Source organism: Saimiri boliviensis, chromosome 1, assembly GCF_048565385.1.
Source record: "Saimiri boliviensis isolate mSaiBol1 chromosome 1, mSaiBol1.pri, whole genome shotgun sequence".
Classification (NCBI taxonomy): Eukaryota; Metazoa; Chordata; class Mammalia; order Primates; family Cebidae; genus Saimiri; species Saimiri boliviensis.
The window spans coordinates 39,784,360-39,811,782 of record NC_133449.1 but is presented as its reverse complement, the minus strand read 5'-3'; the positions used below and the strand labels follow the sequence as shown (position 1 = coordinate 39,811,782).

General features: G+C 39.8%; 1 protein-coding gene across 24 annotated transcripts in view; it reads left to right on the top strand.

Annotated features, from left to right (window-relative positions):
- Positions 1 to 27,423, top strand: part of SLC8A1 (solute carrier family 8 member A1) — a 517,065-nt gene that overhangs the window by 440,184 nt on the left and 49,458 nt on the right. For all 24 annotated transcript variants that reach the window (XM_074396354.1, XM_039479008.2, XM_074396379.1 and 21 more), the window contains 2 exons: positions 3,364 to 3,494; positions 7,448 to 7,547. In XM_074396354.1, coding sequence (XP_074252455.1) covers positions 3,364 to 3,494; positions 7,448 to 7,547 — 231 coding nt within the window. The remainder of the gene's footprint in view (positions 1 to 3,363; positions 3,495 to 7,447; positions 7,548 to 27,423) is intronic.

Below are 27,423 nucleotides of genomic sequence, written 5' to 3'. Positions count from 1 at the left end.
TGAACCTTCTCACTCCACCACCTCCTAGTCATCCTTACCATCACCTTCACCGGGCAATCTTCTGTATGTGCTTCAAGGCCAACTTCAAGTAGCTCCTCTTTCCTGAGGCTTCCTTCCCTGACTCTCTCAGGCCAAGTTAGTTGCTTCCCCCAACCCTGATCCCCTAGTCCTTACCATACCTAGAAGTTGTCCATTATATATTCCTTTCCCCATTACCTCATAAAGTTCCTGAAGGTAGAGCAGGGAAGGGAGGACTCCAGCTGTGCTGACATGGTATGGAGTACAGTGACATGCTCAATGAAAAAATGATCCCTTTTTATGGGCTGAACAACTAAAAGGCGTTGTTAACAGTGAGTTGGAGAGTCACACAGCAAATACTTACTGAGCACCTCCTATATTCCATATATTGTAACAGGCGCCAGAGGACGCAAAGATGATTCAGAGCACAATAAGACATACTGTTCTATTTCAGCAAGTTTATATGCTGGGTATCTGTAGGTAAAGGTAACTAGAAATTTAAGAACAGTATATGAAAATGTCTGTGCTTGGTACACACAGCAAATATTAAAGAATTAATACAAGGTTGGAGTGGTAGTTCTTAAATCCCCTCAGTCAGCAATAGGGAGTTATTTCATGCCAGGAGAGGTGGGGTTTTGAAAGATAAGTAAGATTGAACCGAATGGAAACTGTGAAGCTTTTCCAGGTGAATACACAACAGGATAAAAGCGTGGAATTAAGAAATCCAAGTCCATTTGAAGCAAGAGTGTAGCAAATGACAGAAACAAGGTGCTTGCTATTTTTCAGGTTAATATGAAGCTAAGTCAATATTCCCTTAATTTTTGTCATTCCCATACCTCCTTTATAATTTTTGCTTTGGTTGCATACCAAGTATGCTATTTACTTGATGTAATTTTTTAAATTGCCTCATGTTTAAACTTTACTAAGTTTTCTTAAAGACAACTTTAAGAAAAACTAGTATTTGCTGTAAATAGAAAGTGAAATTTAAAAATTTTCACAATGGAAAAAAGTTATTCAGTTCTAGCTGGATAATGGCAAATGCTCTATACTTGAAAACTATTTTGACTGTCTATCTTAAAAGGTACAAATCTAAATATTAGGAACTAGTTACAGACCTAACTGCACCAAATTAAGCATTTCTTCCTGATCAGAAAGACTGAAAGATTTTTGGAAAAGAAAGAACCTTTTCACTCACTGTATGTTTTGACTTCATTAACTTAATCCATGTGCAGTTTTTTAATACCATGATCAAAACCAATCCAATGATGTGAAATGCTGTACTCAGCAATACTACCACATCACCTTTCTTTTGTAATTTCTCTGTTTTTTTCTATATAGATTGCCTTAAGTCCCATTAAAAGCAACTTATCATTTATAAGTAAACCACAAAAAGAAGGCTATAATAAATATTCTCTCCCAGTGGCTTCAGTTTAAACAGATGTCCAAGTTGTAATATCCCTTCTGAGAAAACCATTCTTGTTTTACGTTAAGTCTTCAACTCATCCATGTTCAACCAAAGTTTCAAACCAAGATGCTAACATAAACTACTGCTATGAAAACTACCAGTAACATTAACCTGGATACAAGGATCAGAAAGCAGTAGTAATCAAAATGATTAATATCAGTGATCAATAAATTGCACTTTGTGTATCTCAGCCAACTCTCTTGACTAGACAGACATAATTTTTCAAGGACAAATCTTGGAGATTCCAACCAGAACCCTTTGCCTTCCGTTGGGTCATGACTTCCCAATTCTACTATAAAAAATATTACCACTTTTACAGTTAAAATTAATCTCCTTGCCCCACTCCTTTGCCTCTGCTAACACCCAGCAGCTTCTGGCCAGTCCCAAATCATTAATTTTTAGTCTTCATCTAATTTCTTTGCTGCCCTGCAATCTCTGCGGCTAGCAAAGCAGATTTTAAAATAGGCTTTTAGGAAGACACTATAAAATGTATACTAAAGAATTAATCAATATGCTACATTCTGCTTTTACCTTTTGCTGGTTTTGACATTTGAAATATTAAATGCTGGCAGTGCGTGTAGCCCATTTACTCCCTGCCCTCACAGTGAGCAGCTAGCCTAGGAACCATTCCCTCCAACGTTTGCTAAAGCAACGATGGAGCCACCACAGCGGGTCCCTAGGCAGAGGGAAGGCCATGAGTCTTTGGAATTAATGGGAGGTATGCACTTCTACAGAAGCTAATGGTTAATTGCACCAGGCAGAAAGCCAGGACCAAACATTCTTTTTATTGGATGCCTCTTCAGTCAACAGCCCCTTATTGGAGGCACTTTGTCCCGAAGTCCTAGAAGTGAGGCCATCGGGGCTGAGGTCTTTCCATGTCACTGATATTGTTTCACTGGAGACAGTGTTCATTCTCCTTGACTCTGAGAAGTAGCTTGTCATGTTTCCGCATTCTGGGCCTAAAGGATAAGGGTAATTACAGGACCCGTGTTTGTCCTTATGTGCATGGCCTTTTCGGTCTGGGATTTATCCTAATGACCTTCACACAAAGACACCCAACTGTGAATTTCCCCTCATTAATGGGCTCTTGGATCCATTAACATTTTCTCAGCACCCACTATCCTTTCCTGGACTGTAAGCTATATGGTGGTTCTGGAAATAATCATGCTCACACAGCGAGTGGGTATTTTAACTCCCGAAAGGCCTCACCCCCACCCTCCCTGTTTACTTTAAGATTAACATGGTCAAGGTTTTCCTAACACATTTTGGCTTTGCACCAGATAGAAGCAGCACTGGAGCCCAGGAATCTCATAGAAACATGTAATGGATATTTTGCTGTTTAACTTGCAACAGGGTCTCTTGGCAAGAGAGAGGCTAAAGTCAGAATTTCCTGTTCCCCATCTCTTTGGGCCTCAGGCATTTTCTATTGCCCCTCTAAAGTGGAGAGGAAGAGGCCAGACTCTGCCATCTCTCAAGGTCACTGTAGCACTTTCAATTGTGTTTCCCTTTGGACACATGCTGCAAAATGTATACAAACAGCCGGCTGAGCCAGTGTCAAAGGGAACAGCTGGGTGAGTCCCTTAACAGAGACAATGTAAAGGCAATGTCTGTCTCAGTGACATGCCCCATATACTTTTCCTCAACTGTACTTTTGCATGAGCTTAGACTGTGAGACATTATAATCATTTGCTGTCACAGTGATATGCTGCCTTACATGCCAAGCATCTGTCCGGCTCTCCCCTCCAACATCATGATCTCACCCAGGGTGCTGTAGTAGGTCATTAGGGCTTCCTTCTGCCTTGGCTTTCCTATGGCAACATCCAGGGATTTCCAGTTGAAACAGAACACAGTGCTCACTCTCTGATACTACCCTTTCACAGATGAATATGATGACAAGCAGCCACTGACCAGCAAAGAAGAAGAGGAGAGGCGCATTGCAGAAATGGGGCGTCCCATCCTGGGAGAGCACACCAAGTTGGAAGTGATCATTGAAGAATCCTACGAATTCAAGGTATGCTCATCAACACTGCCCACCAGGAGCCAGAACCACCTGGGGACCGAAACTGTTCAGAGTGTTGGCTGAAGCTGTAAGATCCATCTGGAAAGAGGGGTAGATGTAATTTCAGGAACTGGCTCATTAGTTGAGAGCCTGTGGAGCCAAAATGGAATTACAGAGTTAGTCAGGAACCAAGGAGTCCTGTCAACCAAGCAGCATCAGAACCAGGGCCCAGCAGGGGGTATCCATCACTGCACAGGTCAGATGTGCCCCCAGGGGAAGGCTTAACTGAGTGGATAGCAAGCAATATGCCAAGATGGATCCTAAGAGATTGCTATGTGTGGAAGAAACCAAGTTCTCTTTGAAAATGCTAATCCATCTGTCAAAGCAAGGCATTCACACTGCTAAAAATTAGGGGTCTTTTGTTTTGGAGGGGGACAGAAATGTCTCCTTGTGGAACATTCCATTGACAAGCTCTCATTTATGTTTAATCATCTTCTTCAGATCCAAGGACATTTTAGTACAGTCAATATACTGAAGTCAATGCCTGCAACCAGAGTTTAGAGTTGAGCTGATAAAATTGGATTCCCAGTTCTCTGGATGCTAAAAGTCATTTTTGCAGAAGTTGAATGTGTGAGCCTTGGGGTGGAGATTAAGACTTTGAAGTGAAATTTCCTGTGGATCTTTAGCTGCTCCCTCTGACCCTGTGTCCCCTCCTGGCCCTTCTCCCTTACGTGGTCCTAGCATCTGGGAAGACCATAAGGAGAGCCGCACCTAAGTTCCGCAGTGAGATATGAAAGGTACATTCCCTCTCTTGCTTTCCAGAATTACAAACCCAGAGCACAGCAGTATTTTACCTGCTTTTCAAAAGCAAACTGTTACTGTTTGAAACACTAGAATGAAGATTACAAAAGACAGAATCAGACCACCAATTTAGAAGTTTCAGATTTTAGCTGGACTTCTCATAATAGTAGCCTCTTTTCCTTTAGCTGAATCCATTAATTATTTTTTAATTTAGTTCACAAATGGAGGTGCCTGACAGGAGACAGGTGGAAAACAAAACGTCTTTGAAATTAAAGTGGAATATTTTTAAGATAAAAATGCAATTAAACTTTTCCCTTCAGGCCACTGACAATCTGTCTGTTAACTCTTCACTCATTTCCACAGAAGGAGGGGGCAGGGGTAAATACTGGAACCAATGCTTTCTAGGCAGACCTGATCATTAGACACCCCCACACACACCCCCGTTGTATGACACAGAACTTGGCTTGTTGCAAAACCATTCCTGGAATAGGCACAGTTCCCTGCAATTCCACAAGTCCAAAAATCTGAGACTGATCCATTTCTGGTGATCAGTCTACGGCTCTCTTCGCCGTATGTCCAACCTCACTCTTCCTCATTCACCCGAATCAGATTGCCTGGTGTCATTTGCTGCAGCTGAGATTCTATGGGTTGGTATTTCTGAAGCAAGCTTGCCCCTGCCCTTTCCTAGAGTTCTCCTGGGAAATTGCGTGTTCTCTCCCTTATGGGATAATCCCCAACTTTCCCTTCCCATGCACTCATGATAGGAAGAGCAATCGTAATAACTTCCTGCTAGAAGCATTAAGTAAAGTAAGGCAGGGCACAGTCTTTCAGGTAGCAAAGCTTTCTTGGGTCCAAGGCCCTTTCTGGTAACCACAATAACGATCTGAGCATTTCAAAGTCCCCCAAGTCTGTTTACAGGAATCTAGTTGTTTGAGGTACTTATCCTTGTGGGACAGCTTCCATGGACTATTTCCTGTCATCTCATCTCCTCAAAGTTCATCAGGATAGTTACCATTAATACCTACAGGGCACATTAGAGGGATGTTTTAGAACTGCTCTCAAGTATCAGTTTTGATTTTATGTTATTTAATAAATTTCTTTTACTAGAACATAGCTATTTCAAAGAACTAACTCAGAGCTCCCAGAACTGTGCTAGAGACCCAAAGCTGGTTGATACCTTACAATGGCCTGCTCTGCTTTACTGAGTTCTTGTTTACCACAGTGTGACTGAGGACCTGGCCTTACTAACGCCCACTGGGGAGGGTGATGTTTTCGCAAGCCCTTGAAAATCTAGTGCAGTGAAAAACTGATCACTGGCATTTAGGAACCCCCCAGGTAGATACAGACAACAGTGTCCGGGCTCAGGTGTCTGAAGTTCAACTTCATCTTTATTCACTCCTGTTTCTCCCAGAGGTCAAGGAAGGACACATGTGCAAATTAAGTCCTAGGAAGAACCCTGGATATGGGGTTAACATGAACTACAGTTTAAAATCTACCCTGGGTTTTACACATAGAAGTTTAGTTTATCTTAAAAGTTTGTTCTTTAGCAGCGATTTCTTGAGTAAAATCTGTGCTCAATGTTAGAGAAATTTATCTGTTCATTTGTTAATTTCCCAGGTGATGGGATACTTCGTCATGGATTCAGCACAGAGTGCCTCTTTAGAGAGAGCTGTCCCGAGTTTCCATTACACTAGGAAAAATTGAAGTCATTTGTTATTACATTCTACAGGGCACTTTGAATTTGTATCACCGAGGATGGTTAGAGTACTTGATGAGATGTGGCTGAGTTGAGGGAGGAAAGACAGATGCTGGTCCGGTGCTTTAAATGATGGTGGCCAAGAGCAGTGACTGTTACAGCTGTTATCAGGGGCACCAGCAGTTCTAAACACAAAGCTAGAAGCTGAAAGGTCATCACCCTAAGGACAAAAAATTCTGCCAAGAATAATGTCACAAATACAGAGTAAGCCAGTTGGAGATGGGCCCTCTCATGCTTATTATCTGCTCAATGTTTCAAGTCAGTTCCAATGACTTCTTGAGCAAACATGCTTGATATTAGGATTTGGCTTTGGCCTTTCATACAAGCCCTTTACATAGCATTTTGCCTCCTCTCAGTTAGCTGAAAATGTGCTCTCTCACAAACTATCATCAATTCAGGTACATTGCATTAAACATACACAGAATTTGACCTATGGCAAATAATATGTGTTTTCTGCCTCTTTGCAATTAGTGGAAATTCGAGGCTGCTCTGACAATAAGTGTGGACTTTCGGTAGAATAGTCAATGTGGTAGTTTCTCCGGGAAGAGCAGCCTTAGTGTCTTGGAAATGACCCTTCTCCCTGTAGTTGCCTTGACTTGTGGTCGTTGGGCTGCTCCTGCTGTTACAGGAACTGAACTTAGAAAGCGAGAGAGTGCTAATTGAACAAAACAAAGTGCTTAAAAAGTTCCAGAGAAAAACAAGGGGTATGCAGTACAGGGCCAGTAAAGCAGGGGAGACTGGGACAAGGTAAACTACAGCGTGCCCTAAACCATCAGACTGACCTTGTCTTGTCTTATTGTCTGGTCTTGCATGCAATAGGAATAGGGTGAGCATGGAATTCTCTAACAGACAAGAGGCTGACAAACTAGAACCCAGAGAAAAATCCTTTTATGGATGACTATGCAGCAGGCAACCTGGAGATGCCATTATCTGGCTTCATTTCATTGATGAACAAAAAACAGTAACAATAGTTTTTGGTTTCATAATCTGTTTGTCACTTCCAGCTACTCGCAGATACGTAGTGCTGAGCAGGGCATATATTAATCCACTCGCAGATGGAACACTACAGATGAAACCAGTAGAGAAGCAAGTTAGCAAAGCATTCTGGGAATGGATGGGCTTTTGCAGCGTCTGCTATTCTAAACACTGAGGCTATTCTTCATTGGCCATTAGTCAGTGAAGGAGACGTGTATTCGCTACAAAGAAATTTCCATTTCAGAATGTTTCCAACTAGGGAGCATGCTTGTTTGCATAATCATAACACTGTTTGATGTCAATACTGTTGTTCTAAGCCTAACATCTGCTACCCTTTATGTAACTCTGGAGTTTCAAAATCAACAAGTTCTTAGATTTCCTGAGGCCTTAACACACTCAGCACTTATTATATTATTCATTTCAACCTTTCTAGAGTACCGTGGACAAGCTCATTAAGAAGACAAACCTGGCCCTGGTGGTTGGGACAAACAGCTGGAGAGAACAGTTCATTGAAGCTATCACTGTCAGTGCTGGTGAGTGCCTTTCTCTGCGTATTATAAAGTAAAATGGCCCAATCTGAGCTGAGTTTTCCTACTGTGACTACTGGTCTACGGCAAAGCACCAAAGGGCTGCCATGGCAAACTTGAAAGAAAAAATAAGCATATTTGTTACATATATGTGCATTTTAGAGACTCGAGTAGAGGAAGAAAATGTCTTCAAACATGACATTTTTCTCTGGGTATATTGCATCTTTCTGGAAATAGACAAGATCAATTTAAAGTGTTTTGTCTCTCTAATTCACAAATAGCCCATCGCTAGGCTTTGTCTGGAAAATTCCCTGTAAGCATTGCAAAGGTGGGCAAGTGAAGGTCAAGAAGAAAGCAGCAAAATCCTAGGTAGAAAGGGAAGACATTGAGACACTTGACCACTACCATCTGCATCATTTTACACTCTCTTCAACAACATCTAACAAATAAGTGTTTGCATTGGCTCTAGAAATAGAAATAGAATTAATTTCTGTTTCTTCTTGCACAAGCAAAGTGCAGAGTTTTATTTAAGAAGATCCTACAAAATGAAGTGTTTTCAAAGTCAGAGTCAGAAACCTGAGGGAATTAAATGCAGGGAGAAGCATCCTCTTCCTGTTATTGTCAAACTCTGTCCATTCTTTGTGCGACTATGTAACCCTAGAGGAAAGTCCCTCTTATAGATTCATGAAAGCAACACTGTCCTTGGATTCTGTTTTTCTGTTCTTCTGCTCCAAATGTACTTTTTCTCTAAAGATCCCTGCAGGCTCATCTTCTACGTTTGCAACTAATGAACAAAGGTAGAGGAGTTTTCTAAATACCTAGTGACTCCCAAGCTGTAAAATTTGGAAACCGTGTCACTAGCAGTTGGGCCATGATTTCTAACCCAACTCCCTCTTACCAGTCTACCACAGGGTAATTTGACACATCTTCCAAGTGCTGTGGGAACAGAGGGTAGTAAAAATGTTATGCCTGTTTATTGTTAGTGCTGTTTATAATATTGCTTTGGTTTCTTGCAATTGAGTGTACACTGGGAATTTATGAACATTAAATGGTGGATAACTTCTCAGAAGAGTAGATTTGGAATTTGCATGTAAGCTCTAAAAGAAGGAGGGGGAAACTCCCTTTTATTACTTATGTTTTAAGATTAATATGTGAGGCATGAGCTAGATTCCTTCTTCACAGAGAGAAAAGACAAAAATTGCTAGTATAGGAAACTGCTGATGAAGCCAATAGTAGAAAATATTTAAAATGAACACACTTTTATGGGTTTTGACATATCAGAATTGAAACAGTAACAGCATCATAAGCTTGTTAGTAAGCCATTTCTAGGTTTTCTTAGCTGTGGGTATATGAGCATTTGTATCACAACCATAAGCTCATCACCATTCCTTCATTTTTCTATGTCGATTATTGTTCTTGGTGCAAAGCAAATGACAGTGAATGAAACAAATACCCCTGCCCAAGTGGAGCTTACAGTCTAATGGAGGACACAGTAAATCAGACAGATAAATTAAAATAAAGTATATTTATGATGGTAAGTTTGTCATGGAGAAAAGCAAAGCTGTGGTGGGGAATGGGAAATATGTTAAGGGTCTGCAATTTCAGAGAGATAGCTGAGAAAAAACCCTCAGTAGACATATGAAGGCCAAATTTGCTTTTCTGACAGTGGAGTGGTTTATGTTGGTTCATTCACACAGTTGTGTGACTCTCAGGGAAATACTGTATGACCAGTCTGGGGCCATAGAAAGGGTAGCTTTAAACAGTGAGTGGGAGTATGCTGCCAGCAAGGCCAGTGTCATGTATTTGATTCTGGTGAGAACAGATATACAGAGAAGCAACTATAAAGACGTTAATACTGACTTAGCAGAGGTGGATTTTGACTTGCAAACACTTTCATATGTTGTGTTGCATGACATCCTCTTAGTATTATAATTATCTTGATCTTACTGACAAAAAAATCTGAGTCTGAGAGGCAACATGGCTTTAGAACATAGCTCAGATCCCAGATCTACTGGAGACTAGTCCAGTTTACTATGTACAGCCCTTTAGAAAAAAGGAAATTCCGAGCGGGTATGGTGGCTCACGCCTGTAATCCAGCAATTTGGGAGGCCAAGGTGGGCGGATCACCTGAGGCTGGGAGTTCAAGACCAGCCTGACCAATGTAGATAAACTCCATCCCTACTAAAAATTAAAAAAAAATTAGCCTGGTGTGGTGGCGCATGCCTGTAATCTCAGCTACTTGGGGAGGCAGGAGGATTGCTTGAACCTGGAAGGCAGAGCTTGCGGGAGTCAAGATCACGCCATTGCACTCCAGCCTAGGCAATAAGAACGAAACTCTGTAAGAAAAGAAAAAGAAAAAAGAGAGGGGAAGGAAGGCAGGCCGGCCAGCCAAAATGAGGAAAATGGCTCCCTACTCTGTCTCACAGACAGAGAGACTGGCTGTGTCATGTCACTTGTGGCCATGATGTCATCATTTCATGATGGGACTAACTCCTGCCAGATATTTTGAAAAACTGTTAATAATTGAGATGCAAAACCTTTCAAATGTTTTTATATGTCATACAAAATATTGTGCTTCATATTTCTAAATGACTGCTTGGAAATAAGGTACAATTGCTTAGAAATTCGCAAACTGCTGGGTAAATTGACCTTATTTACAATTCTGAGATACAGTGTATCAGAAAAGCAAACCCATGTTTTAAAGCACTAAATTATGCTCAATTACATGAAGGATAGTTTTAAAAGTTCAGTATTTGTCATTACGATTAAATTTAAGTGTCTAAAGAATGTCATATTCTCAGGTTGTTACACGGGCAATAACATTTGTAAAGCAGAATTTATTGAAGTCAGCCTTTCATTGGATTTTAAAATTTCATAGCTAAATAGTTGAGAGTCAGAAAGATTTGCCTTATTACAAATATTAAATTGCTTTTAAAGGGCTCTACTGAGAGGTTTTTTTGCTATGAAATTTTCTGTGCAAAATTGACTCAATAGATCTTGCTAAACAAAAATAATAATTTTGTAAATAGGGGTTTGCTTTTCTTTCTCAGTAACTGTATTCAAACGAGTTTCAAAGCCAACCCTGTGGTAATATTCTTGTCCCTCTGTTTTTTCTGAATCTCACAGCTCAGTTCTTGGGCTTCCTATGACCATAATGATTCTGCAAACCAAGTTCTTTTAATTCCATATTTGAAGAGTTAAAGGATTTATGAGACTGGAGAGATTTGGAAGGGATTAGGCGGAAACATCCTGGCAGTTCTCCTTCTGTTTCTTCCTGGTTTGAACACTAGGTGCAGTGGATGCTGCAGCTCAGTGGCTGTCAAAAGCTTGCAAGGCAAGTCCAGTAACACGAGGTGCTGTTAAGATGTGCCAGCATATGCCCTTTTCAATGAAGCCAGCATTCACTGACCCGTTTGGATTTTTCTCAAATGTCTCTCCTTCTATCAGGGCAGAATGGTCGGTTGACTTTTAGAAATCATGTACCAGCTGAGATATCCAGGGAAACAAGTGTGTCAGAGAAGAGGGCAAACGTTAGCTGGGTAAAGGGAACAAGGTGCCAATGCCAGTTCCACAACCACCACATTGTTCTTCACAACAGTTTTCGGCGACGTTGAGGCGAAGTTGAGAATAATTGCAAGGCTGGCTTTGGAGACAGATGTGGTTTTGTGTCCCTGCACTCCAGAAACTCCGTGATGACTCTAGGAAGATTATTACACTTCAAGATCTCAGTTTGCTTACATGTCAGAATCTGTTTGCTCATATGTAAAGTAGAGATAACTGAACTTCATTCACAGAGCTGCCATAGGATTAATTAAAATAGTGTGCGTTTTCACAAAGGCAATCTGTACATGTAAATACCAAAGTTGGTTGTTTGGGAGGCAAATCTATTAAAGATCCTATAAAATATGACCAAATTTTGTGCAATTGCGGTAAATTCAATTTAATTACTAAAATGGCTGTGGGACTGAAAACGCACTGGTTCACTTCTTTCATGGTATTATGCATACCATTTTATAGATACGAACACTGAGATTCAGAAAAACAATGTAACTACTTGCTCAAGAAGCAAAACTGTTAAGGGGCAGTCCCAGGAAACAAATCAGCACAAAATTCTCTCCAGTATGAAGGGCGCGCTTGCTTGCTGTGCATGAGGTTTGAGAGCACACACAAACACACATGTAGACACATATACACACAGGTACATAGAGACATGTATGCATTGTGCAAACACGTAAACACAGACACACATATGAATACATACAAATCAGGTATGCACATATACAAACGTAGGCACACGCATGTACAAAGACACATATGCCCAAAACATGCACACATTGACATGCACATGCACATTATATAGTAGGTACTTGTTTGGATATTGGAGCTGCAGCTTGAAATAGAAAGGTGTTTTTTTTCCTTAATATTTTTTAAAGTTACAGTCTGGTGCGTAAGTTCCTTGGGGAGAATACCAGTCAATTCCCTAAAGAACAAAGGGAAGAATTTGTTTTCCTAGGTGCACCCATAGGCTTCTCCTGCCTAGAAATTTGAGACATTCTTTGAAGTCAACACATTCCTCTGTCTTTTACTTAATATTGAATACCCAGCATTAAAGAGTTTCCTGAAATTGTTTTACTTTTGATATATTCATTTGCATATCAGACATAGTATCTATTGGAATCTTTATAATGAAAGAACCCTCCAAAGTGACCCAAAAAAACCTCCAGCAGTCTTGGTTCTGTCTCTTATCAACTGTATAACCTTGGCAAAGAATTTAACATTTCTGATTTTTGGTTTCATCATCAAGAAAAGGAGACAGTTGGACTAATGCCATCCAATATGGAAATGTGGGAGCTCTGTCAATGGCCATTAGAGTCCTACAGTAGCCCTGACAGGACTTCATGGCCCACCTGATTTTGACAATGGAAAAGCATACCTCACCCATCCCCTGGCTTGCCTAAATTAAATATTCGGCACAATAGCCGCATACACTTCACTTCTATTTTCTAGAAGGAAGGGATGAGAGAGAGTCGAAGTTTAGCCTCAAAGAAAGCCAAGTGAGATGATGATGATTCAGAAGTGCCTGTCTTCCTGTTATATAATTGGAACTCAGGAATGCCAATGGAATCTTCTACGGTACAAGGGAAGACATTCAATATGAGGCCCAGCTGGTGCATGCAGCTGACCTGTCCACACTCACTGCACTTCACAGCAAATTAAGGTGACCCAGTTCCAGCTAAATAAATAATAGTAGAGGGCGTGTCACATTCACCCAGAAGTCCGATATGGAGACTGGTTCAGTTTAAAGGATGCTTCTGTCATCAGTTAATGCATGCTCTATAGATTATCTTTAATTATTTAATATAAAATACTGTCAACTCAGTGGTCCCCTGGACAATTATTCACTTGAATAATTGTCAACCTGAAGACCAATATACTCTAAAAGTCTTACATAATAAAAATGATAACTCAAATGAGTGTCAAGGGATTGCCATGAAATCTGGTCTAAGAAGCAATCTTTTCAGTACTCCTCTGTTACTGAACATCATTACTGAGGGGAAAGTCTCACTTAACCCTTGTGATAACCTTGGGTCATCTGATGATCTAATTTAAGCAGTTAAAAAAAATTCTGCTAGGTCAGATTTGACACAGCCTCAGTGTGACTAGAAGACAACCAAAAATGGGGGAGACTGTTACTGAGGAGAGTTCTCATTTTGCCCTGTTTCTTATGTAGTATCAACATTCTTAATTTTCCTTTGTCTAAAATCATATGCCAACTGGGGTTCATGAAGAAGGATGCTGGTTTCACAAGAAAAAGTAAGAACAACTGTCTTTAAGAAAGTCTCCGCGGAGTCAAGGAGTTCAAAACCAGCCTATGCAACACAGCGAGACCCCATCTCTACCGAAAAATTAAAAATTAGCCGGGTGTGGTAGTGCATGTCTGTAGTCCCAGCTACTCAGAAGGTTGAGGCAGGAGGATCACTTGAGCCCATGAGTTCAAGGCTGCAGTGAGCCATAACTGAACCACTAAGACTCTGCTTAGGCAACAAAGAAAGATGCTAACTCCAAAAACAAACCAAAGTTTGTCAAAGACATATGAGTGTGAAATAGTGGCCCACTTTTGGCTTAAAGTTGCCATTTGGCTTCTATGACATGGCTGGTACTTTGAATGCATTATTTCTGTTCTTCACAGCTATATTCTGAGCTATGTCATTTTTCCTGAAATTTACAACTGGATCCTGAGGCCCAGAGTGGTTACGTAACTTGTGTAAGGTCACACAACTAGCAAGTGGTGAGCTGGAATATGAAACCCCATCACCGTGAGTCTAATGCCAGTAGGCTTTCAGCTTGATCCTAGTGTTCCTCCGACAACTTTAGGTCTCAAGTGCTCACATTTTAGATGAGTTAATTCTGGACAAAAAAAAGATGACGTTAACAAGTCTTTAATCGCAGTTACACATGGGGAAGGTAAGGGTTTGGAAATGAGTGTGCAAGCCTGGGACAGAAGTGCAGAAGGACCAGGAAGAATAGAATCCATCCTAGAAAGTAGGTAGGATCAGCAACTGGATTTCCTAGAAAGTCCAGGCCAAATCCCATCATAAGGAATGCACAGGGACTTCCAAATTGTTTTTGTGATGTAGGAATTATATTTTTATCTGGAGCTAGAAATTGTGTCAGGTCTTATGAAACAAAATGGAATCAATGCCCAGCCTTTTCTCCAAGCTCCTGGTGTTTCTCTGTGATATTCTTAGTTATCTAGGTAGGTTGTGTTATGCTTAGAATCACTGGAATGCTTGAAAAAAATAGGAACAAAGGTCAAATAGCGATTATTTGAAACCAACAGGAGACATGAATAACACTGCTGCCATCCAACTTAGCTCTTATTCCCTGTTTCAGGGTAGAGCTAAAATATTCATATTCTCTTTGACAGAGAGTACATACAGCATGGATGACAAATAACGCGTTTAAATTCTTTAAATTTTATGTTGGATCTTTGGCTTTGGATACTTGAGTTCTAATGGTCAAAGAACCATCAGTTAGATATGGGGCTCTGGAAGACCTCTGACCTTCTCTGAGAATTAGAAGAGATGACCTTGTGAGTTGTCTTTAGGATGTGAAAATACTAAAGGATCTCTTAAAGGACCCTTTATTTTCATAAATAAAATGTCAACTTGCTTTTCATGTTACTGCTATTTGAAATTTAGAGTTCTAATTGATCACACAAATTATTGACTATTATACTTCACAGGTATGTTTAAATTATCGAGTCCACCCTTGTATATGATAATTTTTTTAAATATAAGATAGTTCTTTACATTTTAGATTCTTTCGCAGTTTGAAATGTACTGACAAAATTGAATTTGGAAATTTGAAATCTCAGGGATAGTCTCTATTAAAAAAAAAAAAAAAAAAGAGGAGTCTCACTCCGTTACCCAGGCTGGACTGCAGTGACACATCATAGTGGCATGTCATAGCTCACCACAGCCTGGAACTCCTGGGCTCAAATGATCCTCCAGCCTCACCCTTCTAACTGGGACAACAGGCGGGCACTGCCATGCCTGGCTTCTATTTAATTATTACACATCCAGGTCTTCCTAAACTGAGTGTCCCACCCAAGCTGCCACTGTGTACTTCTTGATAGACCCATCTTATTCAAAACTGCAGAGGAGGTCAGGTGTAGTGGCTCACACTCATAATCCCAGCATTTTGGGAGGTCGAGGCTGGCAGATCATTTGAGGCCAGGAGTTCGAGACCAGCCTGGCCAACAATGGTGAAACCCAGTCTCTACTAAAAATATGTATTAAAAACATTAGCCAGGTGTGGTAGCACATGCCTGGAATTCCAGCTACTAGGGAGGCTGAGGCACAAGAATCGCTTGAACCTGGAAGGCAGAGGCTGCAGTGAGCCAAAATCATGCCACTGCACTGCAGCCTGGGCAATGGAGCAAGGCTCTGTCTCAAAAAACAAAACAAGAACAACAACAAAGAAAGAAAGAAACAATCAAAAACTGCAGATATAGGATACAAACCACAGGTCTCATACCTTTTCTTCTATGTCACATTAACTCTATTGATGTTGTATTTATCTGTTGTTTTACTGTGTTAGAGGTTTTTCTAACCTGTATTCATTGCACATAAACAACTATGTATTGGGAGGTTGTTTGCTGCACCAGAATTTATGTAAGAGAGTGATACTAGAGATTCAAAGTATCTTTCCAGAAATACATGCTTTCTGTGCATCGTTTACCCCCAATAAAGAATTCCTTTGTTAATAAAAAGGAAGAAATGAGTGCTCTAACATTAATCAAGATGCAGTGCCTACCTTAGAATACATGTCAGATAAACCGTGTAATTACACTGACTTCGCAATACGTCACTTAAGATACCTGATGCTCAAAATACACTGTTTAATGGTCATGTTAAGTGAATTCAGTAGCCATTCATCCTTGATTAGACTTGGATATCACAAAGTAAATCTTAAAGTTCTTACCAGAGCCTCTTTGAAAACTGCCCTCATTGGAATATATCTTATTCGTGATTTTAATTGTTACCTTTAACGTGTAACATTTGAATAGTATTTTGTCTTTTATAAAACCTCACAATGTCATTCACTATACATTAAAGAAAATATGATAAATTTCTAAGTTAAAGTTTTTTCCTAAAAAATTTTTATCATCTCTGCAACTAGAAAATCATAACCATATAATTCAATGGTTTCTAATTTGCTTTGGCCACTGGAAAGCTTTTTTTTTAATCTACGTGTTCAAAATTCAGTCAGCTCAGGTGACTAAAAGCATCCTTTATTTCTGCTTCAAATATTTTTGGCCTATTTTTGTCTTAAAATATCTTATGCTCTATTAATAAGTACAGATCTGCTCAAGTCCTCTTAGTAGTAGGAAGAATCTAAATTTAAAAAAAAAAAAAACAGCAAATCTGCCCGGTTCATCACTATCATCACTATTTCTCTAACACCTAAGACAGTGCTTGGCAATAAGACAGCACTTGGCAATGCTAAGCCTTTGTTTTATAAAGAATGAATACATTTATGTGTGAATTAAAGTTTTCCAATCCACATATAACTGGATTAAAAGACATCATACTGCTGTGTCTGATCTGGGAAACAATCTATATAAATACACGCACACACATACACACATGCCATGTTTCAAAAGGAGTTTGAGACATTTGTTATTTCTAAACCAACATTTATATCACATGACATGTACATGTAAACATTCACGTATTTGTACACATAAGATATATTTATCTGTATGAATGCAAATTGGACATGCAAATATAAAATATTTTCCGTCAATTGTCTTAAATATTCTTAGTAAAATTTCCCTGTTGTGTAGCTGATAATTATGATCCTAAGAGGAAAAGCAGAGGGCATGAGTAAGAAAAAAGATAAAGTTCCAGAGAGAAACTATTTGTGGGAGATATTTTAGGGACATACTCGTAGGTGAACAAAGCAAATTTAGGATATCTATCGATCTAAAAATGTGGCAGTAACAGGAGAAAATGTTGAATCAGGTAGCTACAGTTTCTACTTCCAGAACAAAGCAGGCCAGAACACAGGTGGGAGTCCAAGAGGGTGGGAGAAAAAAAGCAATTATTTTCTGGCCCTTGGCTATGCTTTAGCAGATATTTCTGAAAAGAATATTGGCTTATTGGGCTGTTCTTCTCTTAAATTGCTTATTATAAAATCTTGAGGAAAACACTGTATTGAAGGCTCCGGAATGATTCAGCGCTCTTATTTGTAAGCTCGAAATCATGTCTCTAATGCGGCTTTGTCTGGAGTGGCAGCAGCTCCGCTCCGCAAACAATGCGCCATCACTGGATCCAGGAGCTCTTTTGTTGGCACGGGCTGCTGCACTGTGAATACAGTTTTAGTTGTTGCTTGCAAATCAATGCATGAAGCGTGAGGGGACTTTTCATCACCAGTCCGGAGCCTTTGTATACTGTTTTCAGTAAGGGAAACATTGCAGCATAATCCAAAGAAGTGGAAGAAGGAGAAAACATAACCACCCTCCACCACACACAAACACTCCCCATAGGCAGAAAGGAGCCACATAAAAGTGACTGGCTGCATTACTTCTTGCTGTTCACAGCCTGCTTTCTTGATAAAGACCTTGTCTTTCCAACTCATGCTGAAAAGCCACTTGCCTGAACCAACCCTGACGCATACATCCCACCCTATACTTCTCCCTCGCCTTGCATTTGCCTGGTCAGGTCTGGTTGGGTGTTGTGTCCTACGGCCTGTTAGAGCATCTTAGAATCCTGGCACCGAGCTGGAAAGGAACTTACCCATCAGTGATTCTAAACTCCCCTTGCTTTTTTTTTTTTTTTTTTCAATATATAAAAACCTGAGAACAGAGAGAGGAAGTCTCCTCCGTGATCAGACAGAGACTGTTTCAGAACTCTAGGCTCCTGCTGCACCATACAGCATTGCTCCCGTTTTTCTTCTGGAGTTCTAGAACCAATGCCTTAACCATCAGACACTCAGCATCTGCTGCCTGATGTTACCTACTGGCCAGTGGCTTCTTGGTGATGTAATGCCTTAGGATTAGACAAAGCAAAGATTGAAGCTTTCCTGGCCAACACCATAGCAGCACTCAGTGAAAAAATGGTCTCGCAACTGGTGAATAGTTGTTTCGTATCCATACAAGCCTCACAGCAGCCCAGTGCAATAGCTACTCTTGAACCTATTTATGAGAAATGGAGAAACAGAAGTTGGGATTCCCACTCTGACCCATGGGTTCTGATTCCCAAGTCAATCCTCTTTTCATTTTCTCACACTTGCCTCCCAGAGTTTAATGCCAGCAGGACATAGGCATATGTCTGTTTTCCACACAACTGTGAATGAGCTATTTTCTCTGCATGGAATACTTTCCCTCCATAACTGGTTATTTCTCCTCACTAATGTCTTAGCTCACATGTCAGCTGCTCAGAGGGGTTTCTTGGCCTCTCAGTCACAGGACTTTGTTGTATTCATAGCTCGTATCAATATCTGAAGTTATCATATTTGTTATTTGTTTATTTTGATTACTATCTCCCCTTGCCATAATGGAAATTTCATAAGATCAGTGATCATATTTTTCTGCATTTACAATGCCTAGAACCGCGCCTGACACATAAGTTAACAATAAATACTTATTAAAGAAATGAGCGGCACTAATAAAGTCAGTCTTTCAACTACCCCGTTCCCTTTGATGATTCCCTAGAGGTCCAGGTTAGGAGCTCAGCCTGGGCTTGCGGTGCAAAACAGTGGCCTAATATATTATTAGAGTTCAAAACCAAAGACTAAATAGAATATGCACCAGGTCTTGACCAAATAAAGAAAGATAGGCCACAGACTTATAGATAGTAGGAATGAAAGAGAGATTTTCCAGATGGTTGATATTGGAGAAAAACATCACAGCATCATGATGCATGGTTACTATTTATGAGAGACTGGAAAACCACAACAGACAGACAAACAAGATTGTCACCACCCACCTTAGCCCACCTACCCTCTAAAAGAAGTGTTCACAAATGTTCACAAAAGAAGGAGCTACTCTATCTGAATTCCGCTAACCAGCTAATTTCCCCCAAGCCCAAACTAAGTTTACTGTATGTAAGCATATAACTTCTCTTAAAAATCTTGTTAATATTTTTTCATACAGGCGGAGGTTGCAGTGAGCCAAGATGGCACCACTACACTCCATCCTGGGCAACAGAATGAGAATCAGTCTCAAAAAAATAAAGTACAATAAAATAAAAGGAGCTTACCCATCCGTAAAAATCTTGTTTCTATCTTTTCAATAGCACGAAAGAGAAAAGTTGGTGTTGAATATGCCCATTTTCCAGGAGGAGAAACTGGGGCCCACAGAATCTGTGAGGTGGCCAAGAACTAGTAAATCATAGGACCTTATGGTCAGTGGATCTCAATAAAAATCAGAAAGAAGGAGAGAGGAACAGGCAGATGAGGGATGCCCTGAGCAATTGGTTATCAGTTTGTATTGTGCAAACCGAGACCATCATTAGATTCTTAGATACTCAACTTGCATCACCACTTTGCCAGAATATCAACTCTCAAACCTTGTGTTCAGAACAGAGTTCATTCGGGTGATCCTGACATCAGGAAAACAGTCATGAGAGTGTTACTGTCATTGCTCAAGACCCAGAGCTCCCCAGATAGACAGATGTTTGCCAGCAAAATGAGGTGAATCCCACTTCCCAGTGAGGCTGAAATAAACCATGAAAAGAGGATTTGCCCAAAGATAGATTTTTTAAAATAAAATTCTAGTAATAATGAAATTGAGCCAGCTATTCATTCTCTGAAAGAACAATATTTTGTATATCATATCCAGACAGTTAATTTAAGAAGGAGCATTATTTCCCAATTACACTTGCATAAAACACTGCTAAATGAGCTTACATTTTATCAGAATGAATTTTTGCCATACAAACCAGAGATTTTTCTCTATGGAAACAATGGGTCATGTAATTGTAGCGAGGTGGTAGAAAGAGTTTTAGATCTCATAAGCAAGTCATTTAAATTCTCTGAGCCTTGGATTCTTCATCTCTAAAATGGAGAAAATAATACCTACTACAGCAGGTTCCTGGGAGGATGAAGAATAAGTCGGATGTACACATTTACCTACATTCGTAAAAGTAACAGTAAGTGAACCTGAATTCATAGACAAATCATAGCAGCATCTTGAGAGACTCTGGGCAGCGTTTATGCCCCTCTGCATGGGAATACACCTGCCATTTATATACATTTTAACATTTTCTAGGACATAACATTGATATGATTTGTTGAAAATTACAGGGTTATCACTCCCCAAAAGAGTTGCTTCAAGACTCAGCTTCCCACGCTCCAGGAGGCTAATTTAGACACAGCTGCTGATATTTACAAAGTATTATCAGAGCCCTCAGGCCAGTCTTAGAACCTGGTGTGCCCACATACTACCCATTGTAGCTAAACCATCTAAATTAGCAGGAGGCATCTGCACTTACTGAGTGTCAATTCTACTTGACAAAGGCTTATTTCTTAGGTGCTCAAGTCTGCAGGGAATGTTTCCCTGTTTCAGGAGCCAGGAATATTGTCAATCCTACAATTAGTAAAGGTTAAGAGAACACTCTGAATTTCAAGATTCTTACCCTGACTTATTTTATAAACAACCAAGCTTGGGGTAAAAACACACATGACTAATGACATAAACTGTAATTATTTAGGAGTACTCAATTCATATAGAGGAACTTTTTAGGAACAAGAGACACTAAAGCAATCAATTTTCAGGTTTAAGCAGATTCATTTTGGTAATAATCAAACTTGCATGGAGCTAGAATTCCTTAGTGCATCCATTTTTCATTTTGACAGTGGCTACATTTGCTGAGAAATATTTCTGTCATGTCAAATATTTCTTATGTGATGTTCACCATCCCAACAAAGACCATAGTGGCTTAAGCTGGTAAGCCTTCTGTTCTTTGTGAATGATTCCCTCTAGATGTTCATTCATTTCAGCCAGGGTTGAAAGTTAATAACAGAGAGTGAGTTGCCTTCTTGAGGCCCTTTCCAATACTGTCACACATCACCTGGCCGAAACCCCTTAAGCAGTAGCACTGGTCCTGTGGGACAGAATGGCCCACAGATAGCTTTGGCTTGGAAGAAGGGGGTAGGGATGGCTGATGGAGCCTGTATAGTGTCTTCTCCATCCAAGAACAGTCCAGTAGTCCAAGTTACAAATAAACAGCAAAGCCGAATTCAAATTTTATGTACAATAGTATTGATATCCAATGCGAGGGATGTAGGTTGTACACTTCTTATGAGAATCTAATGCCTGATGATCTGTCACTGTCTCCATCACCCAAACATGGGATTATCTAATTGCAGGAAAACAATCTCAGGGTTCTCACTGATTCCACATTATGGTGAGTATATAATAGAAATAAAGTGCACGATAAATATAATGTGCTTGAATTATCCCCAAATCATCAAAATTGTCTTCCAGAAAACCAGTCACCAGTGCCAAAAAGTTTGGGGACCACTGCCCTAGGGAAGGGAGGCTGGACAAATGAGTAGAACCTAACAGCCCGAGCTGACTGCCAGAGACTCTAAACCTGGATTGTGAGATTATGAGTTCCCTGATAGCTGAAACTCCCAGGAGTGGCACAAGTAACCATTCGGCAGAGAATTTTAAAGAAATTCACATTAAGCAGGGGTTGAACTTGGCCCACTCCAAAACCCTCCTAAAGCTTTAAGTTCAGGTATTTTCTAATACCCATGTTTCAGTTGGTAGAAGCAAATGCCTACAGTTTTTTTCTGGCAACTCATAAATCTGGGAATTTGAACAAATTTTTTTGAGCTATGTTTGATAGGAAGTATCTTTCAATATACTTAGAAGAAAAGTTGTTGACACCATCTACCTTGCATCAGAGAATATGTTAAGTACCTCCCACCAATTAAGTTATAGAGAAATGTTTATTACACTTCTCCAAAGTACAGAAAGAGAGATAAATTCTTGTTTGGGAATAAATCTTTGGGTTACTGAATTTAGTGGCAGTTAGAAACCATTAAGAATGGGAAGAGATAATTATTTTCTTGCTAGACATAAGGTAAAAGCATGTAAAAGGAGAAGGGGAGACAAAAGTTTCTAATCATTTTATGAGAAAGACATTAAAAATCACTTATGGCCTTACATGCACATACCTACACACTTTCTCACGCATACACAAACAGGCATACCCAGATGCAAACTAAGGAACAAATATTTATCCATTGAATCATCATTCTCAGTTTTATTTTCCTTTAAACAAGAAGAGATGAATTAGCTGATTGCTAAGGTCTTTCATCTTTTACACTTTAGAATTCTCTCAGAACCTTTAAAGCAAAGAGAAACAGAAATGTATAACGAGAGTAGAATTTGATTTGTAATTACTGTATGCCAGGTTGGAAAAAAGTCATAATTCTGGAGGAGAAAGCCTACTGAATGCCTGGAAACAATAGAAAGTCAGACACATCCACAGATTAACAGCAGCATACATTTTCCAGACTGCTTTACATACAGACTTGTAATGATTCAGGCCAGTTTCCCAAATTCGGTGATAAGCTAGAGGCAAACCAGGATGTTTGATTTAAAACCGGATGGTTGACCTTTGGCAACCAGAAATGGAGATAAGAACTTATCACACTCTAAAGGAGAGATTCCTTATTATTCAGCCTCAAGAAAGGAGATTCTGCCACTTGCCATAATGTGGATGGGCCTGAAGGACATTATGCAAAGTGTGTATGCATGTGCGTGTGAGGCCGTAAGAGCCAGCTGTTTTTACTGTCTTGCTCATAAAATGATCTGAAATTTCTTTTTCTCTCCCTTTCCCCTTGTTCATGCTTTTACCTTATGTCTAGTGAGAAAACAATCATCATCTCTTCCCACTCTTAATGGCCTCTGTCTGCCACTAAATTCAGAAAGAAAAATACTGCATGGCCTCACTTATATGTGGAATATATGCATGTTTGAAATGAGCTGAAATACACAAAGACACAGAGAATGAAGCAGTGGTTACCATCTTACTATGGGCAGGGATTAAGGGAGGCAATGGAGACAGAGGGCGGAGGATACAAATAGCAGATACGAAGGATGAGCGTGTTTAGAGATCAAATAGCCCACATGAGGACTAAAGCTAATTGTACTGTATTAGAAATGTTGGTTAAATAAGCGGACTTCAACGGCTCTTGTCAAAAAAAAGTAACTAGATAATAGATGTTAATCTGCTTCCCTATAATAACAATTTTACACCTAAATATATCCTATAACATGACATTGTTAATCTCAAATGTATACAATAAAATTTATTTTAAGCAAACTTTTAAATAGAAAGAATAGAGGTTCCTAAACTGTCACACCGTGCTCTCCTGCTTTTACCTGACTGTTTTATTTTCCATGTTTACCTGGTCCCAAGAGTCTGAGAAAGAGCTTACGGCAGCCTCTGCCAAAGAAAAAAACAACCCAAAAAATCATATCTAGAAAGTATTAGAATACAAATACTAATTATGGCACCTCAGTATTTTCACATTCCTAAAAAAAAGGCACCACTGTATCTGTATAAAACTAGGCATTAAAAAAATTCTCAGACTCAAACTCTGAATCAATATGCGATAGATACTGAACTCCTCGACTTTCTTCCATAAGGCATTTTCTATGGTAAAATGTTCCCTGGACTGTTAGATCAAATCCCAACTCAGTCACTTCAATTCTGTGTGAGATTATTTTAGCAAGCCACTTAAACTCTCTGAACTTCAGGATCTTCATATGTATAATGGGATTAATGATGCCTACATTGCAGAGTTAAGGATGAAATAAGACCAGATATGTGAAAGAATTTAGCTCAGTGTCTGTCACTTAAGAGACACCCCACCAGGTTCCCTCCCTGTTTCTTACATTCTTTCTTTTTTTAAAAGCAAGCAGCTTGGGGAAACTAATGATAATGGCTCATTGAAACAGAATATAGAGTCACTGAAATCAGGATACTCACATTGTATTGATTTACTGCCTTCCTTCAGACGAGTAACAATAATGGAATATAGCACATTTGACTATAAACAGGGATACAGTTTTGTAAAGGACTTGAGCATTTCTTCTTCCGGTCCCCACAACAGCTCTGTGAGGTGGGAGTTAGGAAACTCCTCTGACAGGTGATCAACTGAGGCTCGGGAAATTTAAGTGTCTTGCCCCAAAACAAACTGTCAGAACTATAAAGTGACTTAACTCCTCTGATAGAAGTGTCCATTACCTTCCAGCAGTCTCTTTTTCTGGTTCTCAGAGCTCTCCCAGAACCCAAGCCCTGAGCAGGTTGAGAGAGATGTAAAGAAACACCCATTTATTAGATATGTGCCAAGCTTAGGGGTTTGCCTTTCATGGTCATTCATGCTGATGATACCCTTACTCTCATGCTTCTGAGCAGGAACGATGCAGGTACTATTACATCAATAGCTGAAGGGACACCCTGTGCACTATCTGCATTTTTAATGATTTGGTTATTTTTGTAGTTGTATTCAGGAAGTCCAAAGTGTATCAAGGAAGCAATTTAAAAGACAATAGAAAGGATTAATAACAGATGGTATTTTCCATTAGCTGAAAAGAATGATTATGAGTTAAGGGGAATTTACTTAGGATCCTATAAAAGCAAACCCATCAACCCATCTTTCTTTCTTCTGTAACACAGAGAAGGTACTTGAAAGAATCACATAGCCTCCAGGAACCCTTGGCTTGTAAACACACAGAGCCACAGAACTGGCATACTACCATCATCTTTGCTGTCACATAAAAGATGCTTCTAGGATTTTTTTTTTTTAATGTTCCACTGCTCTTCACAAAGAACAGACTTTAAAGTATAGTCCAGATGGTGATAGATGAACATAATATTTCTTTGTCCTTTCCCAAGACAGGGTAATTGTGCATCATGCATGACAGTCGGCAGTCATTTTTAATATTTAAATGATGTCTGAGTTGGAGATTAAAATTTATAAAGAGCAGTGAGATCCCAGAGAAAAGGATGGGAGGCCACTTTTTCTTTCAAATGCTATAAAAACAGATGGCCCTCCCATTCCTATAAAAGCAAACCCATCAACCCACTTATGCATTAAAACATTTACGATTCTTTGTGATACTGGAAGCCTACAGAAAGAACCCACTCCCCTCCCCTGACACACACACACTGTTATTTTGCATTCACTGATCATGAAGATAATTTGAGAGGACAAAATTAAATTTTGTTTTTAAAAACATAGAATGCAAGCTTAGGATCCAGCATGTTGAATAAACAGTGAAATTAAATAATGATGGAGAAACACAGTAACAATCTTAAATACAGGGAAATAATGATAACTACCACGATCATCATTACCCTGAAACATTCTCAAACACCATACAAAGATGATCTAATTATTTCTGTGTACATCTCTCATGGGAAAGGTGTTATTATTCCCATCTTGAAGACAAATAGAATGTCTACTCTCAATTTATAAGTGGTATTTTTCTGAGAAGCTTTGTTTTCTTGTTCATCTTCAAAATAAGAGATTTAGACACCCCAAAGTAATTTTATAGAGTATCAAAGGCATCATAGTTCATGTTACTGTGAATGATTAAAATGTTTTCCAAAACATTTTAATCATATGCCCTGTGAAATTATAAAATGTTCACAAATATAGAAATTAGAAAGGATCTGATCCCAAATAAATATAACTAGAAAATCTAGTGCTTTTTCTCAACTTTTCTGGGTATATGCACCCTTCCCAGACCTGGTTGGAATGCAGAGGGGGTAAGAGGAGAGGCTGGGAATGGAAATGTATTCATATGGCATTCTTCCTTCCTCCTTCAAATAAGCCCTGAAAATTGCATCTCTCACATGGATTTCTACCTGGAGCTAAAGTGTAGGTAGAAAGAGAAGTTGGAAGAAAAGTGAAAAGGAAAAAAGAAGAAATGCATACAGAAACAAACAAACAAAAAGAGTAGGCAACAGAAGCACTGAGTGGCTGTTCCTCCATTTCCACGTCATGACACAGGAGGCTTCCGAAGGGCCGCTGGAGTTTGCTAGGGCTGCTGTAATAAATACCACAGGCTGGGTGGTTTGAACAGCAGAAGTTTCTTTTCTGGCAGTTCTGGGAGCTGAAAATCTGAGATCAAGGTGTTGGCAGGTTTGGTTTCTCCCGAGGCCAGTCTCCTTGGCTTGTAAATGTCTGCTTTCTCACTAGACGCTCACGTGGTCTTTCCGCTGTGCACGCACATCCCTGGTGTCTCTCTGCACATCACGATTTCCTCTTACTATAAGGACACCAGTCATATTGGATTAGAACTCACCCTAATGGCTCCATTTTCACTTAATGAGCTTTTTAAACACCCTATTTCCAAATACAGTCCCATTCTGAGGTGCTGGCAGTTAGAGCTTTAACATATAAATTTTGGGGAGAGACAATGCAGCCCATACCAGGTATTTTTATTAAAAGCTATCTTTGTGCTTCCGGGCAAAGTTGATAGAACATGTAATAACCCTACTGCATGAACAGTGGAGGGAAGGGTCAGCAATGCATTTTCACTCACAAACATTTTGATGAGCTGACCTGACTCAAGCTCCTCACTTGGGAGTTCTCCAAAGGCAATTCCACTCATCTGCAAGGGCTTATCCTAGCAGTTTATCTAAAGCTTGAAAGATGAGGCTGCTTTCTTCAGACCCCCAAAGCATAATCATATAATAATTCCAACCATGTGCTCACAGAAGAGCAGGCCATTGCCTCTTCTCTTTTCCTGTAAAATGACAGAAGACAAATCCAGACATTCCTCTTTATGTGTTTTATGAGAGGTGTTCTCCCCTCAAATCTCTTGTGCTTTCAGAGGGTTTTCTCAATTGTGATCTGCACCCCATGGCTTCCCCACTGCAGTGTGTCTTACAAAGAACACACACGTATGCTCCATGCTGACCATCTCAGGTCACAGGGTTCAGCTGGAAAACTGCAGCCCCACTGCCAGCTGCTCTAGTGGGACCAAGTAGAGCGCTGATGACAAGGTTGAAGCGGGTGAACAAAGACTTCGAGGACATGTTCTTCTTTCCAAAATGGCCACATAACACATGTATCTGCCACCACTTCAAGAAAAGTTGACATTCAATATCCTAATTTTGAAACATGTCAATGGGCATTATTTTCACATTATAAGTGAAATCTCCATTTTGGAATACTATTATGGATTTCCTGGTTCCTTTGTGCATTTTTTTTTTTCTGAGACTGAATCTTGCTCTGTTGCCAGGCTAGAGTGCAGTGGTGTGATCTTGGCTCACTGCAACCTCCGACTCCCTGCTTCAAGTGACTCTCCTGCCTCAGCCTCCCTAGTAACTGGGATTACAGG